Genomic DNA, 13424 nt, shown 5'->3' with positions numbered 1-13424 from the left:
CTTGTGCTCTGTGCCCTGTGGGTGCTGGTGGTGTCCAGCCCTGGAGCCAGTGTCCAGCCTCAGGGCCCGGCTGGATCCTCCTCTAGCAGCACCAGTGGCTGATCCTGCTGGGATGTCCCTTTACCATTTAACCCCCAAGGACTGCGTTGCCCTCAGGTCGCCCTTTGCAGCTCTTGGCTGCTGCTGGCACGCAGGGCAACTCCTCTCCTGGGTCTCCCTTCTCCTCTCCTGGGCCTCCCTTCTCCTCTCCCTTCTCTTCTGCCTCCCTTGTCTGCTGTAAGAAGCAAACCACAAAAATAACCAAACAGCCCCAAACTTCCAGCCTGGCTTGCTGGGGCTCAGCGGTGAACTGGGAGTGAAAGGCACAGGTGCCCGAGAGCTGGGAGATGCCCTATGGCTGGCACCACCCCAGGTCAAGTTGTCTGGGGCTCTGAGCACCCTGCTCTGCTTGGGGATGTCCCTGCTGGCTTCAGGGCTGGCACTGGGTGGTCCCTGATGGTCCTTTCAACCCAACCCCTTCCATGACTCTGGGTAACAAAAGGCTCAGGGTCCTGGTGGCTGCTGCTCCCTTTTGCCTTTGCACAAACTCCTTCCAAGCCTGGCACAGAGGGGATCTCCTGGCACAATGGCTATCTCCTGACCCTTGGGAAGGGGCTTCCTCAGTGAGGGAGGGAGGAGCAACTTGTCTGGGGTGGGGGTGCTGGAGCAGGCTGCCCGGAGAGATTGTGGAGTCTCCTCCTCAGTGCCCCTGGGCAAGTTACTGTGGGGGCCCTGCTGGAGCAGGGGGATTGGCCTGGGTGGGCTTCAGATCCCCACCCCACCATGCTGGGACTCTCTGAATGTTTTCTGTCATTGGCTATGCAGCCCCTGGAAGCTGCTGACCTGTGCCAGCATGAGGAATCTTTGCCCTTGCTAGGACCCAGGAATGTAAAAGGATTTGTGAAGGATGGATCCTGGAGGTGCTGGAGCTGTGAAAGGGCCCAGGGCAGAGGTTCAAGAGGTGCTACAGAAGGCCCAGGCTTGGTGTGGGGGCTCAGTGAAGCCAAGGCAGGGCTGCAGGACGCTGAGGGAATGGAGACCAAGCACATGGAAGTGCAGGTCCTGCTGCATGCCACCAGCGTGCATGGGCTGGAGGCAATGTGGTCACTGGGTCAGAGCTGGCTGCAGGTCGCTGCCTGCTCCTGGGGCTGGAGGTGCAGGTTCTGCTGGTTGGACCTTTTGGAAATCTGCCCCTGTAGTTCTCCACTGGACCTCAGCACGCTGGGACCCTGCCCGTGGGCTGTGGACAGAGGTGAGGGCACTGCAGAACCTCCTGGTAGCACGAGGAGGGGCTGAGGGTCTGCAAGGGGCACAGGTACCCGAGGAGCACACAGCGAGTCCTGCAGCCCCGGGCCCCTGGGATGTGAGGACTCTGCAGCTGCAGGCCCCAGATGTCTTCCTGCCCAGCCGTGGGTCCAGAGGAGCACCAGGGTCCAGAGGAGGGACCTGGTGTGTGTGTGGTGGGGGAAGAGGACAGGGAGCATCTGCTGCTGGGGCTGGCTGGGCTCCAGTGCAGCCTGCTCTGGGCGACCCTGCTCTAGCTGGGAGCTGGACTGGGTGGTCTCCAGAGGTCCATTCCAGCCCACCCCCTGCTGGGACTGTGGGATCTGCTGGAGCCAATCCAGGACTGCTGCTGGGTGTCCAATGTTGTGCACACAAGAGGAGGACCCTGGAGCATGCAGGGCAAGGGTCACCGAGCAGGGGGAGCAGCAGAGGAGGGTCCTCCACAGCAGAGTGGGGGCCTCGTGGTGTCCTTCACTGGTGACCATCAGCCTGTGCTGGAGAAGGGCTGCGACAGCTGGAGCCTGAGTCACAGCATGCTCCAGAGTGGAGACATCTTGGGAGGTCTCTGTCCACCCCTGGTCAGAGTGGGGCAGTGGTGGGGTCAGGCCAGGCTGCTCACAGCCTCTCTTGGCAGCATGCTTCAGTGCTGGATGGTCCTCAGAGGGACCTCACAGCCTTTCCCCTGCCTCCAGCTGAAGTCCTCCTTCTAGCTGATGCCTCTGGCCCCTCTCCTGCAGATCCAGGCTCCGTTTTGTGGTCAGCTCCCCATCAGCTGCTGCTGGGTCTGCAGCATTCTGAGGGCTGAGCAAGGCCTGGTCCCTCAGCAGCCCCTCACAGGGCAAGGTCTCCAGCCCCTCACCAGCTTGCTGGTTGCCACAATTTTGGTGAGGTCTTTGCTGTGCTGGGGCCCCAGAACTGGATATGGGGTCAGGATGGGGTTTAGCAAGGGCTGAGTAGAGGCAAGGATGACCCTGGACCTCCTGGACCACCCAGGCCAAAGTGCTGCTATTTTTTTCTTGCTGTCACTGTGCCCTGTGGCTCAGCTCCTGCTCACCCAGACCCAGGCTAGGCCACTGCTGAAGATGGTCAGCTCCAGAGGCCCCCAAGCTGGTCTGTGTGGTGCTCCAGTTGTCACCTACCTGCAGGCAGAGCACAGCTCATGCCCCAACACCCTCTGTGCCCAACTCTCAACCTGGTTCTGACCCATCTGGTTGTCCAACCTTCCAAACCATAATAGAATCATAGAATCATGGAATGGTCTGGGTGGGAAGGGACCTCCAAAGGTCACCCAGTGCCACCTACTGCAGTCGCAGGGACATCCTGCACTGGATCAGGTTGCCCAGAGCCCTGTCCAGCCTCACCTTGAGTATCTCCAGGGCTGGGCCCCAACCACCTCCCTGGGCAACCTCTTGCAGTGTTCCAGCAGCCTCCTGGTGCAGAACTTGTTCCTCGCATCCAATCTCAGTCTGCTCTGCACTCATTTCAAACCATTGCCCCTGGTCCTGTCCCTGCAGGCCTTTGAGCACAGTCCCTCTGCAGCCTTCTTGTAGCCCCCTTCAGGTACTGGAGGGCTGCTCTAAGGTCTCCCTGGAGCCTTATCTTCTCCAGGATGCACAACCCCAGCTCCCTCAGCCTATGCAAGTCCAGGGCTCCCTTGTGTTGGTGTCCCCACAACTGGACCCAGCCCTACAGGTGAGGTCTCCCCAAAGCAGAGGGGCAGGATGCCCACTCTTCATCTCTGGCCACACTGCTTTGGATGCAGCCCAGGCTGCCCTTGGCCTTTGGGCTGCCAGTGCCCATTGCTGGATCCTGGCCAGCTTCTCAGCCCCGAGCACCCCCAGTTCCTTCTCCTCAGGGCTGCTTTTCATCACCTCCTCCCCCAGTCTGTATTGATAGTGAGGATTGTTCCAACCCAGGGACAGGACCCTGCCCTTGCTCTTGTTAGGCCTCATGAGGTTCACCTGGGTTACTTTTCCAGCTTGCCCAGGTCCCTCTGGATGCCATCCTGTCCCTCTGGCACACTGACAGCATGACTCAGCTTGGTGCCATCTGCACACTGCTGATGGTGCCTGATTCTGCTGTCCGTAGCACTGATACAAATATCAAACAGCACAGGTCCCAATATGGACCCCAAAGGGACACCACTGTCACTGCTCTCCACCTGGACTTCAAGCCACTGAGCACCACCCTCTGGATGTGACCCTCCAGCTAATTCCTTATCCACTGAACAGTCCACCCAGCAAATCCACATCTCTCCAACTTGGCCAGCAGGATGTTGTGGGGGACACCCTGCCTTGGCTATCAGAACAGTGGAAGAAGGTGTCAAGATCCCTCAGTGCCAAGGCAGTTGTCCCCCACAGCTGCCATGCCTTCACTGCAGTGCAGGAAGCACAGGAAGGTCTCCCTGTGCTGGCTCTTCCCTCCCAGGCTCCATGTGGCCACAAACATGCTCCAGGAGGGCTTGCCTCATGGTGCTCCCAGGGACCAGTGTGGCTGACATGAGCGTGGCTCCTCAGATCTTCCTTCTGGCCTTGTGTGAAGGTGGGGAGCAACATTTGTTACCCCCTGGTTGCCAGGGATCTCCTCTGACCTTCACCACATCTGGAAGGGCAGCGCTGCGAGGCTGCTCCTGTCAGCAGCCATTGCGGCTGGGCTCCATGATCCACTGGGTGGAGGGCACTGGAGAAGCCCTGCCTGGACTTTGGTTCAGCCCTCCCTGGGAGCTCTCTGAGCCCTTGCAGAAGCCAGGGAGACCTGGGGGAGGTGCAGGGGGAAGTGGAGCTCATCTCTGGTGTCACCATGTCACCCCCGTGTCCAGAAAGGCCTTTCCCAGCCTCCTGCCACCCAAGCTGTGATAGAGGCCCCTCCTGGCACCCCTGGCTCTCCCCTCAGGTCCCAGCCCCAGCAGAAGGTTGACTGCCCTGATGCCATCCCCTGCCTGGCACTGTCTGGAGTCCTTCCTCTGGAGCTGCTGCGGCCCCCTCCCATCTGCTGCCTCTCTGCAGCTTAGTCCTGAGGTCCCTGCTCAGCCAAGGCCATCTGCTGACATCTCCTTGTCCTGAAGCTGGGATGTTCTCTTGCCTGCAGGACACTGGCCTCAGGCTTGCCAGCTGCCTGAGCTCCCTTGGCCTCCAGAGCTGCCTCCCAGCTCCCCTATCCCCATGTGATCTAAGTCCTGCCTGGAGCCCCAGGTCCATGTTCTGCTGCTCTCCTTCCTCAAGAGATCCCTTGAGGATCCTGAGTCCTCTCCTTGCTCACTCTCTTGGAATCCTGACCACTGCTGCTTCATGGTCATGTCAGGCAAGGCCACCACCAATGATCTCACAGCAACATTCAGGTTGGAACAGACCCTGGGGACCACCAGGTCCAACAATTCACCCTCTCCTGAAGGGGTCACCCCTAAACCACAGCCCCAAGCACCACATCCAAACCAACTTTGAACACCTCCAGGACTGGTGACTCCACCAGCACCCTGCCCAGCTCATGCAAGTTCCTGACCTCTCCTGCTGCCCAGCTTAAGCCTCCCCTGGTGCAGCCTGAGGCTGTTCCCTCTTGTTCTGTCCCTGCTGACCTGTGAGCAGAGGCCACCACAGCCTCTCCACAACCTCCTCTTAAGAGCTGCAGAGGCCATGAGGTCTCACTCAGCCTCCTCCCAACCATCCCCAGCTCCTTCAGCTACTCCTCATCAGATTCATTCTCCAGGCCCTTCCCTGCCTTCCTCTGCCCTGGCTCCAGCACCTTCACATCTCTCTGGCACTGAGGTGCTCAAACCTGGACCCAGCACCAGAGCTGAGCACAGGAGCACAGTAACCTTCCTGCTCCTGCTGGGCACAACATTGCCAATCCCAGCTAGGATGCCAGTGGCTTTCTGTGCTACCTGAGCACTGCTGGCTCCTCTCCAGCTGCTTGCCCATGAGCACCGCCAGGTCCCTCTCTGCCAGCAGCTCTCCAGCCACACTGGAGTCTTGCCTGGGGTTGTTGTGCCCCAAGAGCAGGGCCTGGCACTTGGCCTTGTTGGAGCTCATCCATGGAGCCAATCTATCCAAGTCCTTCTGCAGAGCCTCCCTGCCCTGGTGCATATCAACTCTGCCACCGACTTGGTGCCACCTTACTGCTGCCACAACTCTGTGTCTTCATCAAGGTCATCAACAAAGATCTTCAAGAGAAGTTGTGCCAGCACTGAGCCCTGAGGAGCCCTGCTGGAGCAGGGGGGTTGGCCTGGCATGCTGGGGTTCTGTGGAATGTCACTGGGCACGACAAGAAGAAAGTGGCAGTCCCAGTGCCCAAGTGTGGACCTGAGACATGATGGAGCTGGGCCAGACACAAGAGGCAGGCAGGGCTGGGGTGTGCTGAGGAACCTGGCAGAGCTGTCATGCCCTGTGGCAGGGTAGGTCTGACCATGGCCAGCAGTGCAGGAGACACCAGAGCTGTCCTACTGAGTAGTGCTGGGGACACCAGAGCTGTCCTGGTGGGTAGTGCGGGGGATACCAGAGCTGTCCTGCTGATCAGTGCAGGGGACACCAGAGCTGTCCTACTGAGCAGTGCAGGGGAAACCAGAGCTGTCCTGCTGATCAGTGCAGGGGACACCAGAGCTGTCCTACTGAGTAGTGCTGGGGACACCAGAGCTGTCCTGGTTAGCAGTGCAGGGGACACCAGAGCTGTCCTACTGAGCAGTGCAGGGGAAACCAGAGCTGTCCTTGTGAGTAGTGCAGGGGACACCAGAGCTGTCCTGCTGATCAGTGCAGGGGACACCAGAGCTGTCCTACTGAGCAGTGCAGGGGACACCAGAGCTGTCCTGCTGATCAGTGCAGGGGACACCAGAGCTGTCCTACTGAGCAGTGCAGGGGAAACCAGAGCTGTCCTTGTGAGTAGTGCAGGGGACACCAGAGCTGTCCTACTGAGCAGTGCAGGGGACACCAGAGCTGTCCTGGTGAGTAGTGCAGGGGACACCAGAGCTGTCCTTGTGAGTAGTGCTGGGGACACCAGAGCTGTCCTGGTGAGTAGTGCAGGGGACACCAGAGCTGTCCTTGTGAGTAGTGCTGGGGACACCAGAGCTGTCCTGCTGATCAGTGCAGGGGACACCAGAGCTGTCCTGGTGAGCCGTGCTGGGGACACCAGAGCTGTCCTGCTGAGCAGTGCAGGGGACACCAGAGCTGTCCTGGTGAGCAGTGCTGGGGACACCAGAGCTGTCCTGGTGAGCCGTGCAGGGGAAACCAGAGCTGTCCTGCTGATCAGTGCAGGGGACACCAGAGCTGTCCTGGTGAGCCGTGCTGGGGACACCAGAGCTGTCCTGGTTAGCAGTGCTGCGGACACCAGAGCTGTCCTGGTGAGCCGTGCAGGGGACACCAGAGCTGTCCTGGTGAGAGTGCTGGGGACACCAGAGCTGTCCTGGTGAGCCGTGCAGGGGACACCAGAGCTGTCCTGGTGAGCAGTGCTGGGGACACCAGAGCTGTCCTGGTGAGCAGTGCTGGGGACACCAGAGCTGTCCTGGTTAGCAGTGCTGGGGACACCAGAGCTGTCCTGGTTAGCAGTGCAGGGGACACCAGAGCTGTCCTGGTGAGCAGTGCTGGGGACACCAGAGCTGTCCTGGTTAGCAGTGCTGGGGACACCAGAGCTGTCCTGCTGATCAGTGCAGGGGACACCAGAGATGTCCTGGTTAGCAGTGCTGGGGACACCAGAGCTGTCCTGGTTAGCAGTGCAGGGGACACCAGAGCTGTCCTGGTGAGCAGTGCTGGGGACACCAGAGCTGTCCTGGTGAGCCGTGCAGGGGACACCAGAGCTGTCCTGGTGAGCAGTGCAGGGGACACCAGAGCTGTCCTGCTGAGCAGTGCAGGGGACACCAGAGCTGTCCTGGTTAGCAGTGCAGGGGACACCAGAGCTGTCCTGCTGAGCAGTGCTGGGGACACCAGAGCTGTCCTGGTGAGCAGTGCTGGGGACACCAAAGCTGTCCTGGTTAGCAGTGCTGGGGACACCAGAGCTGTCCTGCTGATCAGTGCAGGGGACACCAGAGCTGTCCTGCTGAGCAGTGCTAGCCCCCTGCTCAGCCTCCTCGGCTGCAGCCTCAACCCCCCAGCTCCCTCAGCTGCTCCTCACAACTTCTCCAGACCCCTCCCCAGCTTCCTTGCCCTGCTCTGGCCCTGACCCAGCCCTCAATGTCCTTCTGGCAGGAAGGGCCCAACCCTGCCCCCAGGCTTGCAGCTGTGGCCTCCCCAGTCCCAGCCGAGGGGCAGGGTGTGCTGGGCAGTGATGTCTGTGCTGTCTGATGGCATCTGGAGACTCTCCTGCACACTTCTGCTCCTGGCTCATGGGCTCACAGCTGCAGGCCCTCGCCCTGCTCCTCAGCTCTGCTCATGGTGTCCTGGGGACTCGGGGAGCCGCTGCAGGTGTCCGGCGCCGGCAGGACCCTGAAGCTCTGGCCACAGCTCCTCTGCTTGCTGACCCTGCCAGCTGCTGCAGGTGTCCTGTTCCCAGCTGCAGCCTCCTCCCCTCCCTGCTCCTCACGTAGCTCCTCCTGGGAACAGCCATCCCTGGCCCTGGGGGACGTTCAGGCAGAGGTGAGGGTGCTGTGGGGGCTCCAGGCTCAGAGCTGGAGGCCTTGCCAGACCCCAGCAGTGCCTCCAGGGCTGGCCCACAGACACCTCAGCCCAGTGCGCTCTCCTTGGTCCCACACGAAGTGCACCACCCCCCAGCTGCGGTGTTCGTACTCGGATGCCCTGGCTCCCAGCCTCACGTCCCGGCCAGACCCAGAGTCTGCTGCTCCTGGTGCTTCATCCGACTTTGTGCTGCCTCTCAGCAGTCTCCAGGACACCACCCAGCCAGACAGGGTTGTGGTGCGGCTCTGGTCCACAGAGTCCCACAGCTGGGTGAGGAGCTGAAGGGTGAACAAGGAACTTCTCTTCTCTTTGAGGGGTGCCCAGGCCTGGCCCAGGCTGTCCAGGGCAGTGGTGGAAGGGTTTCAAAGCCATGGAAATGTGGTGCTGAGGGCCATGGTTTGGTGGTGCCCTGGCAGTGCTGGGTCCATGGTTAAACTCCATCATCTGCAAGATCCTTCCAGCCCAAATGACTCAACGATTCCATGATGCCTTGCCCTGGCTCTGCAGCAGGTTTGGCATGGATGCCAAACTCCATGAGTCTTACCAGGAGGTGGTTCTGGGTGCCAGGGAGCAGCTGGTGTGCTCCCACGGAGAGTTTCTCTGATCATGCCCTGGTCCTGAAATCTGGATTTTCAGGTGGCTTCTCCTGAGGGCATCTGTCTTAGGGTGGTGACTGTCAGAGGATGGTTATGGTGGGGGAGTGAGGCTGATGCAAAAGCATCAGAGCCCAGGGAGCCTAAGGACAATGTCCTGCCCTGCTGCAGGGGTAGAATCCCAGGCTGGCTTTGGCTGGAGACCTTCCAAGGTCACCCAGTGCCAGCCCTGCAGCCAGCAGGGACATCCCCAAGCAGAGCAGGGTGCTCAGAGCCCAAATCAACCTGCCCTGGGATGGTGCCAGCCAGGGGGCATCTCCCACCTCTCTGGGCAGCCTGTTACACCTGGTGGTGCTGAGGTGTATCTGAGACACTTCCAGAGGGATCTGAGATGCTTCCAGAGGGACAAGCAGCTCCTTCTGGAGGAGTTCCAGGCTTGTCACAGAGTCTCTTGCAGTGGTCAGCCTGAGCTGTGCTTCCATCTGCAGGATGCACAGCACCAGCTGAGCCCAGCATGACACATGGCTCTTGTGCCAGCACTGTCACACCATTGTCATGTCCTGGAGCCTGAGCAGAGGCTTCAGCAGGGTCACTGAAGTCAGGCTTAGACTCTGAGGAGCATCTCCACAGCAGAGGCAGCTGGGGTGGGCAGGACGAGGGCATTGAGCTGGGGGGATGCAGAGGAGCCAAGGTGCCACCGTGGCTCTGGTGCTTCACGCTGGGGCAGGGCAGGAGGACCTGTCTGAGGTCCCCCTGGCAGCTGCTGCAGGCTTGAGGAGCATCTGCTGCATATGGGGAGCACAGTGCTCAGCCTGGGGCGCTCAGCATGGGGGTGCTCAGCGTGGAGTTATCAGCATGGGGGGTGCTCAGCATGGGGGCACTCAGCGTGGGGATGTTCAGTGTGGGGGTGCTCAGCTGCTCCCCTTGGGCATCCCTTCCCATCCAAGCAGCAGAGCTGGTCAAGGGGTGCTGGAGGAGCTGCCTCCATCTGCAGATGTAGTCCCTGAGCAGAGAGCTGCTCAGGGCCCCCTCAGGAGCTGTGTCCCCTCCTGCAGTGCAGCACAGGGCCTGGGGGCAATGTCCCACTCTAGCTGCTGGGATCCTTCTCCCTTGGCCCCACCATTCCCTGTGCTCACCTGCATGGGATGGGAGAGTGGGGATGGGTGTGTGGCCAGGGATAGGAGAGTGGGGATGGGTGTGTGGCCAGGGGTGTGTGGAGATGGGTGCTTGGCAGTGGGTGCATGGGGATGGGTTTGTGGCCATGGGTGCATGGCCACGGGTGCGTGGCAATGGGTTTGTGTGCAGGGCTGCGTGGCTTGGTTGGGTCCTGCCCGCAGCCAAGCCGCCCTGCAGCCCCCGGCCGGGCCCTTCCTTGGCGCGGGGGCCGCGTTCCTGGCCCGGGGCTCACCGAGCCGAGGCCCCAGAGGCGCTGCGGGGCGGGGCCGTGGCTGCCGAGCGCTGAACTCCGCTTCACCCGTGCCGGGGCAGCTGCTGCCGCTGGCTCCGACCTGCGCTTTGTTCTCCGCGGAGTCCGCGGCACCGGCCCCGGGCAGCGCCGCGGGGGTCGGGAGCCGGCTCCTGCCCGTCCCGCTCTGCCCGCTAGGCGATGCCACGGGGCCGTGCCACCCTCGCGCATCCTTCCCTGAGCCCGGGGCTGCTGGCACCGGCTTGGGAGCAGCATAGGGACGCGCCCGTGGCTGCGCGGCCAAGCCGGGTGCCACAGAGGTTCTTGGCGGCTGCCCTGGCATCTGGGTGAGGCTTGGCCACCCTGCACCCCTCTCCGCGTGTCTCTGACCGGTTGTTGCGCTGGGCTGCAGGAGGGGAGCTGTCACCCGAGCAAGGCATCTCTGGTGGTTCAGGGACCCCCAGCTGCAGGAGACAGAGGAGTGCTGCAGTTATGCGGTGGGCAGCGCTGTGCTCCCCCTGCTTCCGTGTGCCCTCACAGGGACCAGGCTAGCAGAGGCCAGTCCTGAGACGCCCCACAGCTGCCTGTGGCACTGCTCAGGGCATGGACTGCAGACAGCCCCTCAGAGGCCCTGGGGGGCTGCAGAAGGAGGCGGAGGCTTGTCTGAGGCTTGGCGGGGGCAGGGGTGTTGGGGCTGGAGCGGCAGCTGCCAGTCAATGGCTGCAGGACTGGCGGTGGTGGGGCCATGGAACAGAGGGCAGCAAGGGGTTCTGGAGCCGGTGGTGGGCTGGGGCTGGCCGGGGTGTCTGTGTCGCCGGCCCGGCTGACGTGGTGCATCCCCTCACCAGGTGACGGCCACGGACGCAGACAGCGGCGCCTTTGGGTCCCTCTCCTACTCCATCGGCTCCGGCATCGGCAGCGTGGTGCCCACGCAGTTCAGCGTGGACAAGGACACGGGGCAGCTCTGCACCGCGCAGCCGCTGGACCGCGACGAGGGCACCGCCGCCTTCGACTTCACGGTCACGGCGGTGGATGGGGTGAGGCTGCGGTGGCCGCGGGGCCGCGCCCGGGCAGCGGGCTCTCGTCCTTGCCCCGGACACCGGCCCCACTCTGCTCCCTTCGCAGGGCGGCCTGAACTCCATGGTGTACGTGAAGGTGTTCCTGGAGGACATCAACGACAACCGGCCGGTGTTCTACCCGCTGGAGTACGCGGCCAGCATCAGCACGCAGAGCATGCCCGGCACGGCCGTGCTGCGCGTCGCGGCGCACGACAAGGACGAGGGGCTGCACGGGAAGGTGTCCTACAGCATCCTGAGGGGCAACTCGCCCCCGCTCTTTTCTCTCAATCAGGACACGGGTGAGAGGCCCGGGCACGGCCCGGCAGCAGCGGGCGGTGCAGAGGGTCTGGGTGGGTGCAGGATCCGGCCCGGGGCCGCTGCTCGCCCCCCCCCCCCCCAGCGGTGCGGTGCCCCCAGAGTTGTCTGCTCCTCTCCCTGCTGCACCTCCCCGGCCTCAGCTCCTCTAGCCGCTGCCAGCCGCTGCCAGCCTCGGCCTCTGAGCTCTGGGTTCTGATCCTTGCTCTGTTTCCATCTGTCCCATCTCTGTCCCTCATCCCTGTCCCTGGTTCACCTTTCCTCCCACATGCCACTTGCTGTGGCCCATTGGGCTGTGTCCTCCTCCACTGTTGTCCCTGCCCAGTCCCTCCTCTCCCTGCTCAGCTTCCACTTCTTCCCTAAAGTTTTGTCACACTCAGAGCCACCTTTGCCCCTCTGTCACGCTCAGGGCCACCAGTCTCATGCAGTCTACCTCTGTTCTGCCCTGCTTTGGCCACCAGAGCCAGAGCAGCTCCTGCTGGGGTGGTGAGGGCATGGGCAGGTGGTGCCATAGGGTGAGAAGGTTCCTGAAGTCTCTCCACCCTGGTCCCCAAGCCCCTAGAAGGTGACTGGGATGAGCCAGGTCAAGCAGCTGTTCTTTGTAGGGCCTGGCAAGGATGTTTCTTTAGTGCTTCATTTCCTCCAACAGCCTCCCCTCAGCCCAGATGCCTCCAAGGTGGTGTGCCACCCTGGCCCCGTGCCCCACACTGCAGCCATGGCGAGCTCCCTGCTGTGACAACCATGCTTTGCTACCCCCTTAGGTCTTCTAGCCCAAGCCCATGGGCTGTCCTACTGCTGGTGCCAGGTGCCAGGCAGGCACAGTGGCCTCTGATCTGCCTTCTTCCCTAGGTGTGATCTCTCTCTCCTGGTCCCTGAGTGGCAAAGCCAACACCCTGGTGCAGCTGGTGATCGCTGCGCAGGACGGGGGGGGCCTGCAGGCCCAGCCCAGTGCCAGGGTCAACATCAGCATCGTGGAGGGCACTGTCTCACCCCCTGTCTTTGAGCAACCCCAGTACTTCTTCACCGTGCCCGAGGATGTGCCCCCAGGTACCAGCGTGGGGACTGTGCAGGCACAGAACCCTCCAGGTATGGCTTTGGCCCTTCGTCTGAAGCTGCTTGTGGGAAACAACCCGGGGGGGGGTTGGTGGCAGAGTCTGGAGAGGAGCCAGGGGGTGCCCAGGTGGCCAAGAAGGCCACCAGCAGCCTGGCCTGGAGCAGCAATGGTGTGGGCAGCAGGAGCAGGGCAGGGGTTGTACCCCTGGGCTACAGCTGCAATCCTGGGGGCAGGGTTGGGCTCTCCCTGCCAGAAGGACATTGAGGGCTAGGGCAGGGCCAGAGAAGGGCAAAGAAGGTGGGGAGGGATCTGGAGAAGGAGGGGAAGAGTCTGGAGAAGTTGTGAGGAGCAGCTGAGGGCCCTGGGGGTGTTGAGGCTGCAGCAGAGGAGGCTGAGGGGAGACCTTCTGTCTCTGCATCTCCCTAAGAGGAGCAGGGAGCCGGCTGGGGCTTGGTCTCTTGTCCCACGGAACAAGGGACAGGACAAGAGGAAATGGCCTCATGGTGCTCTGGGGGAGGTTGAGGTTGGACATCAGAAGAAACTTCTCTATTCAAAGGGTTCTCAAAGCTTGGCACAAGCTGCCCAAGTCAGTGGTGGAATCCCCATCCCTGGAGGGGTTTCCAAGAGGCAGAGATGTGGAGCTGAGGGCCATGGGTTAGCCCCAGCCTGGGCAAGGTCAGAGAATGGTTGGTCTGGATGAACTTAAAGGGCTTCTCCATCCGAAATCAGAGAATCCCAGAATGATTTGTCTTGGAAGGGACCTGAAAGATCCAGATCCACCCCACCTGCCCTGGGCAGGGGCATCTCCTACTAGACCACATTGCTCAAAGCCTCATCCAGCCTGGTCTTCCAGAGATGAGGCATCCACAGCTGCTCTGGGTGACGTCTTCCATTGCCTCACCACCTTCAGAGTAAAGAACTTCTTCTTAACGTCTCATGGTTGCAACGGTTTCATGATTCCATGGTTCCAACGAGTCCATGGTTCCATGACTCAGTGGTTCCATGGCTTTATGGCTCCAATGATTCCATGACTCCTTGGTTCTATGGTTGCATCCATGAACACGTACCTGGTGCTGCTCTGCA

General features: G+C 61.6%; 1 protein-coding gene across 1 annotated transcript in view; it reads left to right on the top strand.

The window, feature by feature from the left end:
- The window catches only part of DCHS1 (dachsous cadherin-related 1), a 48379-nt gene that overhangs the window by 14594 nt on the left and 20361 nt on the right, over positions 1-13424 (top strand). The window contains exons 3-5 of the mRNA XM_054164576.1: positions 10763-10951; positions 11040-11271; positions 12137-12373. Of these exons, the coding sequence (XP_054020551.1) occupies positions 10763-10951; positions 11040-11271; positions 12137-12373 (658 nt within the window). The remainder of the gene's footprint in view (positions 1-10762; positions 10952-11039; positions 11272-12136; positions 12374-13424) is intronic.

The sequence above is a fragment of the Dryobates pubescens genome, chromosome 10 (genome assembly GCF_014839835.1).
Source record: "Dryobates pubescens isolate bDryPub1 chromosome 10, bDryPub1.pri, whole genome shotgun sequence".
NCBI classification, from domain to species: Eukaryota; Metazoa; Chordata; class Aves; order Piciformes; family Picidae; genus Dryobates; species Dryobates pubescens.
Note: the sequence above shows the minus strand (reverse complement) of the source record. Positions and strands in the feature narration are given on the sequence as shown.